This window comes from Choristoneura fumiferana, chromosome 8, assembly GCF_025370935.1.
Source record: "Choristoneura fumiferana chromosome 8, NRCan_CFum_1, whole genome shotgun sequence".
NCBI classification, from domain to species: domain Eukaryota; kingdom Metazoa; phylum Arthropoda; class Insecta; order Lepidoptera; family Tortricidae; genus Choristoneura; species Choristoneura fumiferana.
The window spans coordinates 12,776,099-12,794,791 of record NC_133479.1 but is presented as its reverse complement, the minus strand read 5'-3'; the positions used below and the strand labels follow the sequence as shown (position 1 = coordinate 12,794,791).

The following is an 18,693-nucleotide window of genomic DNA, read 5'->3' as shown; positions in this document are numbered from 1 at the left end:
ATTTCTTAACGTTAGTAGTCTGATTTGTTTTTTCACTCGTGAATTATAATTTCAATAAATTCTTCGCTGGCTAATGTAAATGAAAAACCGGCCAAGAGCGTGTCGGGCACGCCCAAAATAGGGTTCCGTAGACATTATGAAGAAATTAAGTAATATTTTTCTAAGGATTTCGTATTTTATACGGAATCTTCCAAGTTTAGGTATATTTTATACCTTAGGCTGCTATTTACTCATAAACTACTAATAATCCTCAAGAAAACTTAGCCGTTATAGTTTTCCTTGAAAATTTGATATACTTACTGCCATCCTGATTTTTTTCAAATTTTTCCTCCCACCGGTTTAGATTCAAAAGGGGGGGGGGACGCTCGATTTTAATGAAAATTTGCACTTTAAAGTTGAATATTTCGCAAACAAATCAGTGAATCAAAAAATCGTTGTGTCAACTCCCTAATGGTTTTAAAACACCTATCCAACGATACTCCACACTATAGGGTTGGATGAGAAAAAAAAATCACCACCACTTTACGTCTATGGGAGGTACTCTAAAAAAAATTTTTTTTTACTTTTATTTGTACCATTTTGTCGGCATAGTTTACTTATATATCCGTGCAAAATTACAGCTTTCTAGCATTAATAGTCCCTGAGCAAAGCTGCGGACGGACAGACAGACAGACAGACATGGCGAAACTATAAGGGTTCCGTTTTTGCCATTTTGGCTCCGGAACCCTAAAAATTCCGAAAACTATTGCGTAATACGGTCGATGTACCTAGTGCACAGTTTAATGCAATTCCACGATATATCAGATCGGAGGTAATTAATTGAATTACTCAATTAATCTCTATAGTCACTGCATCGCGTCAGGGTCAATATTCAACACCGTTCAGATATGTTTTGTTTCACTCTTACACGCAATTTGTTTATAGGTGTAAGAGTGTAAAAGAGATATAAACTGATCACTTGTGGAGTGCCAAACAGCCAAGGGCGGTGCAAGAAGCAATATTGCACGCGACAGTATGACGTAAGTGTTAAATAATTTAAGGCCTCTATATGACGATGGTCCAAATTATACAGAAATTTAAATTTTAATCTGAACATAACGTGAACTAGGCTAGGCACGCGACTTCTTATTTGCACTTTTATGTACATTAGACGGTGGATACGGCCCTCTGCGATTGCGGCGAGGAGGCTCAAACTATGGAGCACATTGTACAGCGCTGCCCTCTACACTTATACTCGGGCTCCCCTGGAGATCTGTACAATCTGACACCTGACACAATCTTGTGGCTTGGGACCCTGAATGTGGATTTATAGCTAGTTTGTAGTTTCTTTCTTTAGTGTAATTGTATAATGTTTTACGCCATACGATTAAATAAATAGTTAGACAGTGAATCTGTTTTTTTAATAACGTATGATCACTACATGTCCGTTGACACGTTAAATGTACATAGACCTAATGATAAGACTGTCTGACATTGGATATGTTTTTCTACAAAGATTTATTTCATCAATAAATAAAGTACTTCAAATGGACTCTGTAAGGCCTATTTCATACTGTATGAGTAACAACCGAATATACAACAAACATAGTATAATTATTTTCTTATAGGTATACTCGTAGGCGTAGGTAGAGTCATTCATGATGACGCGTGCCGTGGTTCTTATTACAAAGTCATTAATGGCTAATTTTGACAAAATCACGCGTCTTCGTGGATGGCACTAGGTATATTTAAGTAAAGAGTCCTGCTTTCAATATTAGTAGCCGAGAGATTATCACAACCTCACTAAGTAAGTATTTATCAAAATGAAGAATATCACTGGGTTCGTTAAATCACTTGAAACGCTATGACCGTATAGCCCATATTTTTGTAAATACACATGTTTTTGTTTCTTTTAAAACAAGTGAGTAGTTTGAAGTTACAAGATATAGTATAAGGTTTCAAAGTTTCCGCATCATTATAATATTTTGTTCGTTGTGGCATCCCCGCGTGACGTCATCTTTTAACTCTTCGCTCTCGTTGCGTGTTGTATTGGGTCTCTCATTCATCGCTATTAGATTTTCCCCAGTTTCGACCGAAATATTTTTTTTTATGAAAATCGGTCTAACCATAGTGCTACATTTTTTTTTTGATACAGGTATTACTTACTCAAAGCTTTCGCTCCAAATGGTTAGGAAATCCCAGGAAAAGCCAGGCCTAGCCCTGACTTTACTAACCCCACGCCATAGTTTGAAAAATATAGCATGGCCGTTTTATACATCTTTGCTTGTTATAACATTGAAAACAATATTGAAAACATTAACTTAATCTCTTACCATATATATATAGATTTTTCTGTTCCGTGTGTAGACTAGATAAACGATTCATTTAGGCTACGCTAATAGATACCCTATATTATTGCTATCCCAGAGCATTTCAAATCATTTTTAAATATCGCATTAAAAACTAGCCTATGTCCTCTGGAGGGTCTCAGATTATTTCCATACCAAATTTCATCTAAATTGGTTTAACCGTGAAGAAGGTAAGAGACAGACAGACAAAGTTACTTGAGAATTTACAACATTAGTAAGGAAAGGATTTATAATATTTTTATACTTACCTACTAAAGTCATGACTTAGAAAATATTATATGTATTTATGCGAAAGTCAACAAAGTGCTAACTCGACGGTAAGATTACTCTAGGTAAGTACTCTTTGCTTAAGGAAGATTAAGATGACTTTAATCAGCAATTATTGGAAAACTGCAATAATAGTAGGTAGATTTCTTAAAAAAAATTACCTCGTGTGTCCTCAGGCTGGGAACGACTCTGACCCATGAGCATAAATTGCCGGCGCGATTACTGGCTGTTAAGCGCCTCAGTACCGTGCCTCTGGGGACGCGGCCAGTGCTATCCTGCCCGAAAAAAAAATGGTCGTGGCGTTCCTTTTCTAAAATTTTAAAATACGATGCGATTTTGTTTATTCTGTACAGTCTAACGTCTCGGCGTTGTAAATTTGTAATAAGTACTAATTTAGTTTGAAATTTTAAAAGTTAATAAAATTAGTTTTACAATGGTGATTTTCGTCGGTTGTGAGTTGTGATAAAGTGCTAATCTTTTTAGAAAGATAACAAAATTGGATTGCGTATTCGTAAGTACTAACCAGAAATTAATTTAAATTTGCGATCTTTGATTTATTCATAACTCTAATAACAATAACATAAACATACGAATTCTCGGGACGTCAGTTATTACATGTCTAATTTTTCGCTAGTGACTAATTAAAATCTCATACATGTAATAAAAAAAATTAGGTAATATATTAAAAGTAAACTGACGTAGGTATTTGAGAATGGCAGAGATTAACATAATTTTGAAGAAATCTTTCTTCTTGAGACACGGCTAAATAAAATCTGACAGAGACATAGAGCATGTTAAAATCAATGTGTCAACCGGCGATCTGAGGACGAATGCAGTTACTTGGTCCAATTTAACTCTTGAACGTAACCAAGCATCCTTGACCCCTGACATTACAGTAGGCTGGACCTTCTCTGACCCGCGTTTAAACAAGAAAAGACAGAGGCGCGGCGGCTCATGTTACACTAGCCACTTTTGGTCGGCCCACACGAATCATATTTCCGCCCGATACCCTATGCGAATTATAAGAATACAACTTCAACCGTAACTTTATAAGCTTTGGATTCATATTTGTTTTATGTTAATACGCAAAGGAAGTTGATTTTTTAAGGAAATTATTTAGACACTTGTTACCGGTGTACTCCGAAGCTACTAATAATAACATTAGTACTTAGTTAAACATATTAGGTAGGTATCAACTTATACTTTGTATTTTCTAGGTTAGAAATTAAATGGACAAATTCGCAAACATGCCAAAATGAAATGATTCAACTCACTATTTTAATTCAGGAACGGTCCGACTAGTTTCAATCTTTTTTTTCTTGAAATTTTTTGCATTTTTTGGAAATCTGTCTGACGAATAGTAATATTATTTTCGCAACTGGCTTAATTTCTATCATTTATGTTGTAACATGGCAAACCTCCGCGGTGCGCAACTGGCCGCTTACAGAAGAACAAAATTCTAAATTCTAAATTATTGATACTCTTTTGTTTTTTTTCGTCATTAGCTCTACTATTTGGCAAGGCGTAAGCCGAAATGTGATTTCTTTAATAGAAATAAAATAATAATTTTACTCGGTGATATCTAAATATCTCACTGTTCTAATTGTGACATAAGGGCTGCCTCTAACGCAAGTATTGTGAATATTATTTTTAACATTTATTTCTTTTATATTTTGTAAAACCTAATCCAAGTCTTGTTAGCTTTCTTTCTCTGGCCCGACGCTAAAACGAGACTTGGATGGATGCTGCAAGCAAGCAGTAAAGCAGGGTGTTTCATTCCAGACCTTCCTTTTTCCTGCTGTTCTTCCCATCTCCACTTCCACTCCGCTCCGCTGCCTCGGAGCAGATCGCCGGAGCGACTGGACGCTCCGAGGCTACCTTAACACCCTGCCCTTACCTGCTGTTTCCCTACCTGTCCTACAAGTCTTAGGCCAGTGTTTTTTTAATTTATCTACAAGAGCAGTGCTGACTGAAATAATTGTATATATTTTTCTTTTGTATTATATTTTTATTTTGTAACGACACGCCTTTTATTTCTCCGACCGGCTAGCCGGTTACAATGTATCAATAAAAAGCCTTATTATTAAACTATTATGTATTTTTTACTTCCGTCGATGAATTATTGAGAAACGAACGCATATTTGGCCATTAATTTCTGATGTAGGATAAAAATAAGTACCTACCTATGGCCGGCCAAAAAAAACATCGTACGGATAAAGTTGAAAGAAAGTTCTTGATCATGATGCTTACGGACCACTAACACCAACTTAAACGCTAATTATTTCTGTGTGCAAATAAACAAGTGTACATTTGTTCTGCCAGTTGGATAATTCAAATTAATTCAAAAATATTTATTTCGGATCACATCATCTATAGGTGTCCATAATAAGTTCTCTACTTATTTATGTTCATTTTGGGGGCGTCCATAAATTAAGATCCCTCCTCTGCCCTTACGAAGGGGACATCGTGAGATTTGGCTAGACTTTTTTTTACAAAAAATTGATCGCGATTGACCCCTATCTCACCTGATGTTAAGTGCAGATGGTGGTGTATCAGACCTGGTTCAGTAACAGCCTATTCACTCAAACCTAGAAGAGCCTTATATTGTATTTATTCGGAAATCAGACAACGGGACGGGTGACGGGGTGTGACGGGGGACTTGCAATTAGCTATGTTTTATTAGAATCGGTTCAGGCATTTGTAAGATATTAAACTTTGAAATGACAATTTCGGGGGTCATTCAACTTTTCTAAGTTAGTTACGTTATCTAGAAAGATATGGAATGCCAACTTCATTCGCTCGTATCTTTCTTATTTAACAAATGTTGATCAATCTCATGTTTGTGTTATTTTCCAGTTTTGTGTCACGTTAAGTTTAACAGAAAATGTTTGTCCCATGCTTCCTTATTAAAAAACATAAGATCCTGATACTTAGTAGGTGACAATTAACGTGCAATATACGAACTAAATTTCCAGATAAATGAACTTAAAACAGAATGGGGATGTTGTGGCAACGAGGTATGCACATAAGTTGGCTCATACTTCACATTTTATATGGGACAGTTGATGTCGAGAGCAGTTTGCCGGTCGATCTGACTCCAGAAGAGAAAGGTAAAGGAAATAATGAAGTCTTGCTTGAACGTTAATTTTAATAGTGTTAATGAATATATTTATAAAGTAAGTGGGTACACGTAAACTAAGTAGGTTGCTGATGTTGTTCGGAACTTGAAACAAAAGATCGGTTTTCTTTTACTTTTTAATTTGAATCTTTTGGAAAACGAAGAAAACCGAGGAATTGATGGCGACTGCCAGCAACATTACAATCTAGTTGTACTGTAACTATACGAGTGTAGTATGTTCCAAACCATAAAAAAAAAAAACAAAAAGAAAGTATATTGATATACTGTTTATCATTTTATCATAGTCGATAACAAGTTGGATGCAATCAACGTTGAAATTACAAGTGTTAACAGCTCATACTAAAAACAGGTTGAAATAAAACATTGAACATATAAACACTAATTGAATGTAAAGTAAAATTAAAATGACATTATTATTTTTTCTTTTTTTAAATTTTACTTATGCGTACCTTTATTAGTTTATATTCGCAATATTAACATCGTATCTTAAAGAAGTTAAAACATAGAAAACGCCTGTGAATTATAGTTTCAAAAACAGCCTGTCTGGTGTATAGTCCTTGAACTTTCTTTTTTATCTTCATTGCTTCAATGATGTGACTTTACGAGCAATTTAAGTATCATTAACGCTAGCTCTATCATTTGTAGAAACGGAAACTTTTATAGCCACACTATTTTCTTTGACAGTTCTACCACCAACAACGTTAGCTCTCACCTCCACCGCCTCCAGTACCACCACTTTTAACATCTCAACTTCAACATACGCGACAGCAATACCCCCTATACCGCCGAGCGACAGGGATAGATTCCTGACCTTCGCTGAATCAGGACACCACAGGACCTTCATGTTCGCCAAGGATAACACGTTTATACAACTGGATGGCGATATTATACAGAGGTTTCAACTGAGGTAAAGTATTTTAGGAGAATTTTAGTTAATTTACCTGACGTGAAAAATCTTTCTCAAAACTTTTTTTTTACCCCATTTTTTAAAGATGAGAATTTCAGAAAAATATTTTTTTTGTAAAAAAAAGAATAATATAAGCTTTTTTGTTGAATGTACTTTTTATTGTTTTTACTTGCATTGTCATCCAAATTTCAAGTCGATGCCATTAACCTTTCCGTACTGCGGAGGCGATCCTGGTTGGACCACCAGGATGTCACTACTAAATTATTGTATTGTCACCAGATTTACATAAATATGCCAAATTTGAAGTTCTACATACATACACATACACGCATGCATACATACGTGCTAGTTAAATAAAAGCTTGTAAATAGTATGAATGAAATAACGCAATTAGGCAATTAATAACGTAAAACTTCTTATGTTTCAAATTAAAAAACTCCTACTAACATTATGCTACCTGGATCTGATGAGTGTTGCGTCGGACTTCGACTTTGTATTATGTGGCAGCCATTGAGTTATTACATATTGTCATGTATCGTAATGTAATAAAAACCTCTGCGAGTATTGCTTCAGACATGTCCGGTTCAATATTACTTAACGACAATAAAACTTTGATTCAATGACAGATATAAAGTTGATTTATTAAAATGTGCCGTACGTGATGCATGTTTATAGTTTAGCCTAAGTAAGAACTGTTTACATTGTTGCATTCAGTTTTAATGTGTATGAGTTAATTAAACCAACTAGCGCGTAAAATATCTACATATTAAAAAAGATTTACAACAAAGAATCATTATGTTTTGTTTTGTAGATTATGCAGAGAGATTTCATTTAAGTTCCGCACAAGATTACCACATGGTTTGCTAGTATACCACAATGTCAAAAACCCTGTCTTCAAAATGCAACCGTACGCACTTTACGTCATCGTCGAGAAAGGAGAATTAAAAGGTATTTAACTCGATCTATCAGAAATACGTTAACAGACGAATCAAACATGCAAAATGCTTTGGCGGCATTTATTTCGTACCCCGCCATTGCCGTGTAAAGCTTCAACATCATGCGTTTAGTTAGAATCTAGCTAACTTAAATATTGTTTATTATTTTCCAGTGGTCCATGTATTTGGTAAACATCTAACTTCAGTCACGGTTGGTCGGGCTTTAAATAGAGACCAATGGCATAGCGTGCAAGTCACCATCGACGTACACGGAGCCAGGCTTATAGCCAAAGTAGACCAAATGAAGGAAGAAGTGTACCTCAAGGTAACCTGTTTCATTAACAATATGTGATAAATGAATAGACAACAGTCCCCACCATAATAATTCTGGATTATTTTCAGGGATTAAGTTTTGATACGAATTATGGAATTACTGACAACTTGACATCCGTGATTCTTATCGGAGGTGAGAATTGAAACACGTTTTTTTATTTTATTTTAGGCCAGCCCAATAATTTTGCTATCATCCATTTCAGGACTGAGCTCAGAAGAAAAGCTTCACGGTGTTAAATACATTATAGAATCCTTTGTTGGCTGCATTAGCGATATGGTTCTAAGTTCAGGCAAAGCAGCATCAGACCTACTTCCAATAGTGCCTCTCATAGCAACCAAACACGAGAACGTAAAAGAAGGCTGCATTGACAAGTGTAGGACGATGGAAAACCTTTGCTTCCAAGGTTCAAGGTGTATCAATGAGTATAACGGATATAGATGTGATTGTTTCGGAACGCGATATGAAGAGGATCTATGCGATGTTTATAGTAAGTTTTCTCCGTGACATTGGATTATTACTAAGACGAGTTTTTTCGCTGTCAGTTACAGTATCTAAGATAAAGGTTCAAGTGCTCAACGCGCTAATGCACGATAGACACCCTGCCGTCACATCTATCGCTAATGATATAAAATTTAGAAATGACAGCTACTGGAATAGTGACGAGCATTTGTACGTTTACAAATAGAAATAGAAATCATTTATTCGTGAGTAGCGTAGCATAACAAAAAGATATTAAATTTTTTAAGAATGTTGTATGTAACGAAATGGTCCCAAATCAGTTTACCTTAGTTTATGTCGTTAATTTTTGTACAAATTAATTAGTGTTTGTCATTTTTGTGGATTTTTAACTCGCTGACAGTTAATTACTGTGAGGCAAAAAGAGATGCAAGCGGGCAATCATTAACATTAAACGAAATGGAATCGTCTATATTTATATGTAATTATACATGTGGATCCACCAAATATTGAGCTGTCAACACGTTATATTCAATAAAAAAAATTACAAGCCACGTCCAATTCCGGTGATAGCACCAGACACGTAACAACACCGGATTAACCGCCGCATCGTAAACTATTTATACCTTACAAAAAACTGATAATTGTCCACTTTCACTTATAATTGGGAATGTATTACGTCACCCAATGACATTGCAGCAGCGACGGTGCTGACTCTCCGAGGATCGAGTTACGTGTCGTATCGCGTATATGATTGGAAAGACCGAGTGCATTCAACCAACACGAGAGTCAGTCTGCATTTTAAAGTAAGTAAAATGTCACGTAAATGTCTTATAATTGATATTAAGTAATTAATGGAACAGCACTGATCAGATGATTTTGTAACGGACAAAATGCGGGTTGTTTATGATGATATTAATTGCAGTAAATTATGAGGCGTTAAATATATCGCACGATAAGATAGTATCCTGTTAAGTTTAGGCCTCAACAATACTCAACTCAACAACAATTGCGAATGATTTAAATTAGATAAAAAAAATGTTATGAATTGCTGGATAACTTACTTGTACATAGGTCCACTATAGGTAGAGTCATTCACGATGACGCGTGGCGTGGTTCTTATTACAATGTCTTTCATGTCTAATTTTGACAAAATCACGCGTCTTCGTGGATGACACTAGGTATACACCTCATAAGCATTTTGAAAATTAAGTAATGCTATTAATACATACCTAGCTATTAATACATGCTAGGAAGGTAACGAAAATTCTGACAAAGAAACCTTAAATTTCAGACACGTTTTGATGATTCAGCACTTTTCTACGCTAGTGGACAAATCGATGACAAGCACCATTACATAGCTCTCTCGGTTCATCAAGAAAAAGTAGCTATCCAAATTGACCTTGGAGATGGTCCAATTGACGATTATCTAGGTGAAAAAGTCAACGACAACATGTGGCATAATCTCACGGTCACACTTCAAGAGAAAACACTTGAAGTGTATTTGGATGATTTATTAGAAACATACGAAATGCCGGGAGATGCTAAATTTGTTTGCATTGATCCCGAAATTTACATTTGCGGTGGACCGGATTTGTATAAAATGAAAGGGTTGAAATCATTTAACAATTTTGCAGGGAATCTTAAATACGTGTATTACAATGACGTTTCTATTCTCTATGAACTAAAACAAAATAATCCCAAAGTTCATTACATAGGAGCCCTGGATCCGGAGTTCGAAGAGACTGATATTGAAGTGATACCAATTACGTATCCATTCGCTACGTCACATATTTGGTGGCCTGTCAATAAAACTAACAGCTTTCACTTGATATTTGAATTTAAAACTAGCAAGAATATGGCTGTTTTAGCTTATAGCGAAACAAATACTGTGTCTGGACAGGGATATTGGGAGGTAAGTGACTTGTCGATAAAGTAGCGAAATATTTCAGCGCCTACAGAAATCTCTCAGTAAAATTAACTTTTGCAACTTGTTGTAGGTTTTACGATAGGAGTGTATTATACCTATCTTCATTTTCAGGTAAGAATGGTAAAAGAGGAAATAAGATTTGAATTGGTATCAGACGTTGGGAAAAATGTTACGGTATTAAAATCTGTAAAATTTGATCCAAATAATGACTGGCATACTGTAGAGCTAGAATATACAAAAGGGAGATTTAAACTAACTGTTGATAATCATAATAAACCTGCGCAGATGTTTGGTAAGGATCGTTCTGTTTATAATCGAGACGTAATTTACTGACCATTACAGATGAGATGAAACTGGGAGGAAACGTCAATTTTCGAAAAAGGTGAATAAACAAATTGTCCAATAACCATTATTCGCAATTCTGTCTTTAATGGTCAGTCAAGCGTTTCTTTAAATTTGTCTTTCTTAACATGTACTTACCACCAAGATATGCGATACATTAAAATATGTCTGTACTGTTTCGCTGCATTTTCCACGGTTCATGGCGTCCACTGCATTTGGGCGATTATGGGACAAGATTATCTAAAAACACCATTATCACTATCAGTTATTTAATGAACCTGTGTAATCATATTTGTGATACTCACATAGACATTATCATTCATTCATTCATTCAATCATTCGTGCCAGCTTTTGTGAATCGACTCATCATACCCTACGAATAAATAATAAGTTTATTTGTAGCTTTATACCTCATTTTCAGGATTAGACTTCAATCTGCAAGACAAAATTGTCATTGGAAGTGGCCTCAAATCAGCAAACTTGGGTCTTATTGGGTGCATGAGGAACGTGAAAATCAACGGGCGACTTATAGAACCAAGGCAAGTGAAATTTGTTTTTAGTTAAGTAATTATCTAATTATGTGAATTATTCTAGGCTAGAGCAAATAGGGCGTTGCTAAGTTAGTGGTTTACATCTTCGGCCTCATTGCACTTACCATCTGGTGAGATAGAGGGCAATCACTACTGGTCAGTTTTAGTTATTAATAAATAGTAAAATAATGGGTTCAAGGTATTATAATTTTTGATAATGCCGACAATGCACTGATGCTTTTCAAATGTCTCTATTTAAGTCTAACGGTCTTTCTGTGTAAGTTGTATTCATAGCATGCTGTGTCTAGGCATATAGATATTATCTGAGGGTATTATTATGTTTTTGTCCGAGCGACACAAAATACAGAAGAAAATTACTCAATTTCAGATTTGTTATAAACACTGAGAGAGTGGTTGGCGAAGTGGCAATAGACGACTGCAGGTACGTTGACCCTTGTACAAGACCCAACACTTGCGAGCATGGAGGCATCTGCTCTATTAGAGAAGACAGGGTCATTTGCAATTGTGAGAGTACTGGTATGTTGGTTTTTTGTATGTACTCGTACAGTACAGTTTATTAGTCTGTATAATAACACCATCGTTCACACTGTCAAACATTTGTGCATTTTTTTTTTTCAGGATACATAGGACAAAATTGCCATTTCGCTACATTCAGGAAGACTTGTGAAGAGTTAGCCCTCCTTGGGTATACTAGGAATGATGTCTATCTCATAGATATAGACGGCAATGGGAAGTTTCCTCCAGCGCACGTAAAGTGTGAATTTCAAAACGACGCTGATTCTTCTACCACTGTTGTTGAACATAATTTGCCAAGTCAAGTGGTAAGATAGCAAGTGGTAACATATTTTCTTGCAGATGCTCTAAAATAATATACAAAGAACTTAGATCGCCTTTTTATTATTATTCGACTGGATGGCAAACGAGCAAGTGGGTCTCCTGATGGTAAGAGATCACCAACGCTTATAGACACCTGCAACACCAGGGGATTGCAGATGCGTTGCCAATCTAGAGGCCTAAGATGGAATACCTCAAGTGCCAGTAATTTCACCGGCTGTCTTACTCTCCACGCCGAAACACAACAGTGCAAGCACTGCTGCTTCATGGCAGGATTAGCAAGCAAGATGGTGGTAGCAATCCGGGCGGACCTTGCACAAGGTCCTAGCGCCTAGCAGCTAGTTAGCTATTAAAACACATTTTCTTGTCATCAACGAATTTCAATAAAGCTTCCTTCTCTCCGACAGGACGTCCGATCAGCCTCTGGTCAAGATTTCAGCTTCAGAATAAAATACAGAGAATTCACAGCAGAAATGCTTCAAGAGTTGATCTCTCACTCTCTATTCTGTCGACAATACATCAAATACGACTGTAACATGGCACCGTTAGAACTGCACAGTGCAACATGGTTCGTGTCATCTTCAAGTGACACTGTTGACTATTTGGGTGATGTTAAAAGGTACTTACTCATATTTCCATTAAATATTGTTCAATTAACACAGTTATTCATAATTCCTTAAGGCAAATAATTTCCCGACCCAACATAAAAATATTCCCTGCTTACATGACCAGTACCACTACTTTCTTTATCTACGCCCATATAGTAAATCCTCCATTATGCTTTCAAAAACCATAGATAATGACCAGCATTACGATATTGGATTCTATTATGAACCCGGCTGTATCGTAATGGTCATTACGATTCAGATATCTGTATCGTAATGAGATTTCATACATGATTGCAGCACCGGGGCGCGCCGCCACGCGCGCACGAGTAGCAGCAGGTCGTCGCGCGCGCAGCGGGCGCAGCTCGTGGGCCAGACATACCTACCTAGTTCTCGTTAATGCAGGTCATTCTCAATGGTTCGCGGAACACATGATAGAGGATTTAATATATGGATGTAGATAAAATTTTGTATGCAACTGTACGTAATTAGGCCTTAAAACGCTCATGAGACCCTATTATGAAAAGGACCCCTATTACGATACAGTTGCATAAATGACTATAAAATCTAGGGCGAAAACTTTGTTTGTGAAATTAACAGATACGGAATTATTACCGTATGGCTCCAACTAGATCAACTTACAGAGGCTACTGTTCATGCGGCATCAACGCTACTTGTGCCAATCCAACACAGACCTGCAACTGCGATGCCAATGAAAACAAATGGCACGCTGACGAAGGAACCTTCGTGATACCTAAGAGTTTGGGCATAACAGAAATGTTCTTCTTGCAACAAAAGGATCTGACTGAGGAGGCTCAGGGCAGGATCACGTTAGGCCCTCTCGAATGTGTGGAGACAAGTAAGAAATACTCTCTTCATTGAGACTCAAAAAAATTATCATGTTTATAAGAACCATCGTTATATTTAGAAACTTACAATAGTACATACATACAAAGTACATACAAAGTAAAATTCAATTTACTATTGCAATAACACTTAGTCATGTGTGTAACCGGATATATAGATTCAATGCCAAACCTGTTCTTCGACAGATACCCAAAGATACGTTGTAACATTCACCACATCTCAGTCCTATATAGAAGTGCCAGGTTGGAGGAAAGGTGACATCGCCTTCAGTTTCAGGACGACAGGAACTAGCGCAATATTGCTGTTCCAACCTCCTATTAGGCCAAATTATCCTTCATTCATGGTTGCATTGACTAGTGGTAAGTTACAAGCGTAAGAAGCAAGTAATACTTTTGCATAAACGCCTAGAACATGTTTAAACATAAGAAAACAACCGCAATATCAGGTGATAAAAAAATTAAAAGTTATAAAATAAGTGATGATCTTTTTCAGAACACGAACTTACGTTCAACTTTACGCTCAACACGGGTACTACAAGAAAACTGGTAATCAATTCGAAGAGGAAACTCAATGGAGGAGAATGGCACAAGATTTGGATCGATTACAACTTTTACCACGTTCGTTTTATGTTGAATACGGAGTATCAGATGTTAAATCTTTTGCTAGAGGAAGAGTTCGGGCCATTCGAAGGATCTATGTTTATAGGAGGAGCTACTGCGTAAGTTCTAAAATTAAATTTTCTGCAAGAAAGTCTTTTTTACCTTAGTTTTTAGTAAAGGCACTCTAGGGATCTTGTCGTAGGAGACATAACCTGACTTTTTTTTTCAGTAGAAGACCGTTTAAAAATGTGTTCTTTGTCGATTCGAGTCTTGTTTGATTTCAGAGAACATTTCAAAAAATCAGCTGTAAGTCAAGGACTAATAGGATGTTTCGAGGTTTAGTAGTAAATGGAGAAATTTTAGACATTTATAGCTACATGTCTGTACATCTGTCTGAAATCATCAAAGACTGCAAACCGTCCTGTGTGCCCAATCCTTGTCAAAACAAAGCCATCTGTAAGGAACTTTGGTCCTCTTATGAATGCATTTGTAGAAATCCATGGGCTCATTTGGGAACACATTGCGAGGAAAGTGAGTGCCTGTGCTATTTCTTAGTGTGTGTTAATTTCTTAGTGACACAAAAAATAATCATCACATATTATGATAAACATTGCACCTAATTATATTTTTTTGGTTTTTAGATATAAATGTAAAAGCGTTGACTTTTCAAAGAGGAGAAGCATATTTAAAGAAAAATTACTTAGTTGACAATGCAACTGATGCAGAAAAGCTCAGATTAAAGAAAATGATGACAGAAAATGTTCTTATGAATCTAAGAACTTATGACGATAATTCTTTAGTTTTGTATGCTAACGATAATCTTAACAATTTCATTCATTTATTTATACACAATGGGTCAGAAATTATATATTTATTTAATCACGAAGATGAAATAATACAAATGAATGTAACATACGAATACATTAACAAAGGAGAAAGTGTACAAATTGCCATAATCAGAACTAACACTTCTACAACTCTGCACGTAAATGATAAGAACACCACGATTGATAGAGTGGCAAAACTTTTAGGCAATTATACTAATAAACCTTGGATTAATCCTGAATTAGGTAAGATCATTAGAATGAGTTGATGTTTCAAATAGGTAAAAAAAAAAAAGTTTTCTCAATCGCCAATATTGAGCGACAAAACGACGAAGGCACTCTTCTTTTTATTTCGCCAAATATTAGTACTCGTAACATTGTGACTGTATATGGAACCATTCCAGAAGTAATTCGTCCTCAACGTCCTCCTGCTCCACCAACGGACTATTTCCAAATGAACCTCGGAGGGTACGACCCGTACTCTCTTCACTTAGCTCCAAGGGCGACGGTTCTTCCACAAGGAGGTTATGTGGGATGTGTAAGAGGCTTCAAGATAGCTGACCATGTCGTGGACTTACCCAGAAAGACTCAAGATAATGTGGATCAAGGTAACACAATCATTATAGATCCTAAAAAACATAAGGCGAAATATGCGAAAAAAAGGGCATGCGTTTTTGCACTGAACTACTACTTGTACCTACTTCTTAAAGAAAATGGCACGGTGGAAGATGGATTGAGCACAATATAAGGAAAAAGTTAAAGAGATCATCATAATCAAATTTTCTTTGTCTAGGAAAGTTTGTAAATTCAAAGTTTTAATGCCACAATTTTTCCAAAGACCCAACAGGTGTGCTGCCCCAATGCGACATGAAATGTGATTCTGAACCTTGTAAGAATGGAGGAGTTTGCACAGAAGACTTTACTAATCAGGAAAGCAGCTGCAATTGTGAGCTGACCAGTTATTTCGGGGAGTATTGTATGGAAGAGAAGGGTGCTGATTTCAATGGAGAAAGCATTTTGCAAAGAGGATTCGTTTTATATGGCCCCATTTTGAAAGTAAGATATTAATACTGTTAGAAATAAGCATATGAAAAGGTAGTAGTATCCAAAGATACTGAAAATGACTTACTGGAGCCTTCTCTGATCAGCACTATATCAGTAGTTGATATTGTACAATGTGCATTTATTTATTGCAGGTTAAAATCAAACTAGCTTTCTCAAGCAATGACCTGCGTCAGAAGAATACTGTTTTGCTGTTGGTTCAAACCGAAAATAAGTAATATTTACATACATTACGTCATTTTTAAGCGTTTTTTTTTAATAAGTAATATGATTTGCAATTAACGTTATTTATTCCTTAGGCGTAGTTATTACCTTCTGATAGCGATAACACAAGATGGTTATCTTAAATTTGAAGAGGATCGTGAAGATTCTGCATATGGAGCCGAAGTAAAACATAGAAACTTCTTGAATGGTAAAGCTATAATTATAACTAAATTGGAATAGGTATTAAGTGAAAAGCGTTACCGAATGGAAAGTTCTGTAAAATATATATGTTGAAGTTCCGAGTAGGAATAGTAACACACTACAACAATGAACCTGTATTTCAGGTGCTCGACATACCGTCTACTACACAAGGATAGGGGAAGAAGCTAGACTTCTAATAGATAGGATAGAAATACCATTAGAAAAGCTTCCCTTGCAAGGTCCATGGGAAGTCTTAGACGTTGGATCCAATGAAGTACAGATTGGAGGTCTTAACACGAGTGATCCAAGACTGAAGATTTATAAAGGTTATAATGGTTGCCTCTCAAGTAAGTATTCTGAATGAAAAAATAAAAGCTGAAAGTCAAAAACACAGCAATGCAATCCATTTCAAATTCACACTCAAGACAAACACTCATAAACGTGATCCGGTAATAAAGGGATTAATCTAAACTAGTATAATTAAATAAATTGGTGATAATAATATGTTAAGCATCAAGACGCAATCGCAGGACAAATTATTTTAAATATTTGTATTGCATTTACTCGCAGGTTTCAGCAACATCATAAGTAGTTTAAGTTCAAATAAAACAAACCCTTTGTTTTCGAAAAAGATCTGGCTAAAAGAATATTTGTTACGTGTTTGCAGACATTTTCGTAGAGGTAAATGAGTATACCATGAAGCCACTTGAAGAGTACATGATGTTCACAAGGGACTCTGAAAAGGTGGTGGTGGTGAATGCACAGGGGGTGCGGAGCGCGCAATGCTCTGCCGACTTTGACGAAGCATGGCCAGAGCGCGATCAGCTCTCCCCTACACACAATGGGAGTTTCCTGATCGTAAGTGTCATCTAGAAACTACATGTTGCTTTGTACTTTGTAGGTGTGAGATCTAGACCCTGCGGATCAGTCGTAGGCTGAAGTTATGTAAAGTGTTAGGGTTTAATTCATAACTTAGGAACTTATTTGAATACACAAAATTTAAAAATAATAATGGACGAAGAAATAGTATCTAAAGTAATATTTTCAAGAGAAAATATTTAATAAGACGAACTTTATTGATCGTGTGATCTACAAATTAGTTCAGGTTAGACTAGATTTATTTTATGACAGTCCTATAAAGTTGATTGTTCAATATTCTTTTCAAACTATACCGAATTTGAAGGGATACGGGGTAGAGGTAAGGGGGATACGTTATACGTTCCTTGGACTTAGTAGTTTTAGGGAGGTTTTAACGACGTTTAAACCCATCGCTATCAGTCATGGGCTCACTAAAAACCTGACCAAATTCTTTCTTATTACATGATTCCCAGAGTGGTGATAAGACTTGGGTAGAAGACCCGCCGTCGCGGGTGCCATACGACTCTCTGTACCAGCAGCCTGATGCAGAAGAAGAAAATACTGACAAGTTCTTCATTGCTCTCATAGTTATTTACATACTGGGCTTGTGTTACTGTGGATATCATGTAAGTATCGTGCCACTAAGAGCTAAGGAGTTAAATGGTCCATTATGAACACTGAAGTTTGCTTAAAATTAAATTTGTAAACTTTTTCAAGCTTAACTGATCGTCTCAATCTACTGAAGTCAAAGAGTAGTTAATAATTTTAGAAACGTCGAACAATACTGTAGTTATCTTTCTATGATTAACATGTATAGATTTCATTTTCATACATACAACGTTAATATTTTTGTAATTTAATTTTTTAACATACCAGAATATATTTTTCAGTAAAAAAGGGTCGTTTGTGATTGCGTCCCAAAAACCCGTTTTAATGGTTCGATTTGAAAGAAAGAAATAAATTTGTTGCCCATACAAAATACATATTAGTGAGAAGGTACATGCTCAGCTATGTGGCAAAAGGTTCAGGCTCAGCATGTGCTGAGGACTATGCTTTACCGCCCTAATTTGATTTGGGATTATACCAACTGTACTTATTCTTAATTCAGGTTTCAAGTGACGATCATATTTCAGATGTGGAGAACACACAAAGCTCATAGACTTCGTCTGGAGAAAGAGACAGATGAAAACATTATGAAAAGCAAAGAGATAGCTACGAAATTACAGGAACCTAGTTTCGCTTTCATGCAGGTAGTATTTGGTACATGACTAACTAAAATAATTGAAGATCTTAATTATTTTGAAGAACCTACGTTCCTTTTGCAGATGAAAGAGGGTGAGGAAGCAAACAAAGAAGGGACTGAGAAGAAATCAAATGGTGTCACTGTCGATGTCATCCCAATGGTTATAGTAGAGGTTCCTGAAGACAAG

At 36.1% G+C, this 18,693-nt stretch overlaps 1 protein-coding gene across 1 annotated transcript; it reads left to right on the top strand.

Annotated features, from left to right (window-relative positions):
* Positions 1-2,857: 2,857 nt before the first annotated feature.
* axo (axotactin) lies at positions 2,858-18,693 on the top strand (the record flags this gene model as incomplete). The annotated part of the gene is given in 29 exon segments (XM_074091295.1): positions 2,858-3,126; positions 5,591-5,725; positions 6,439-6,661; positions 7,473-7,609; positions 7,770-7,921; positions 7,999-8,062; positions 8,133-8,417; positions 9,086-9,192; positions 9,681-10,301; positions 10,428-10,608; positions 11,080-11,197; positions 11,577-11,725; positions 11,828-12,030; positions 12,451-12,662; positions 13,293-13,507; positions 13,701-13,874; positions 14,008-14,233; positions 14,399-14,445; positions 14,448-14,645; positions 14,756-15,184; positions 15,343-15,546; positions 15,777-15,994; positions 16,135-16,214; positions 16,300-16,412; positions 16,549-16,752; positions 17,073-17,263; positions 17,737-17,889; positions 18,397-18,513; positions 18,589-18,693. Coding segments are annotated over 28 exon segments (5,241 nt in total), but the record flags the coding sequence as incomplete, so codon positions are not given.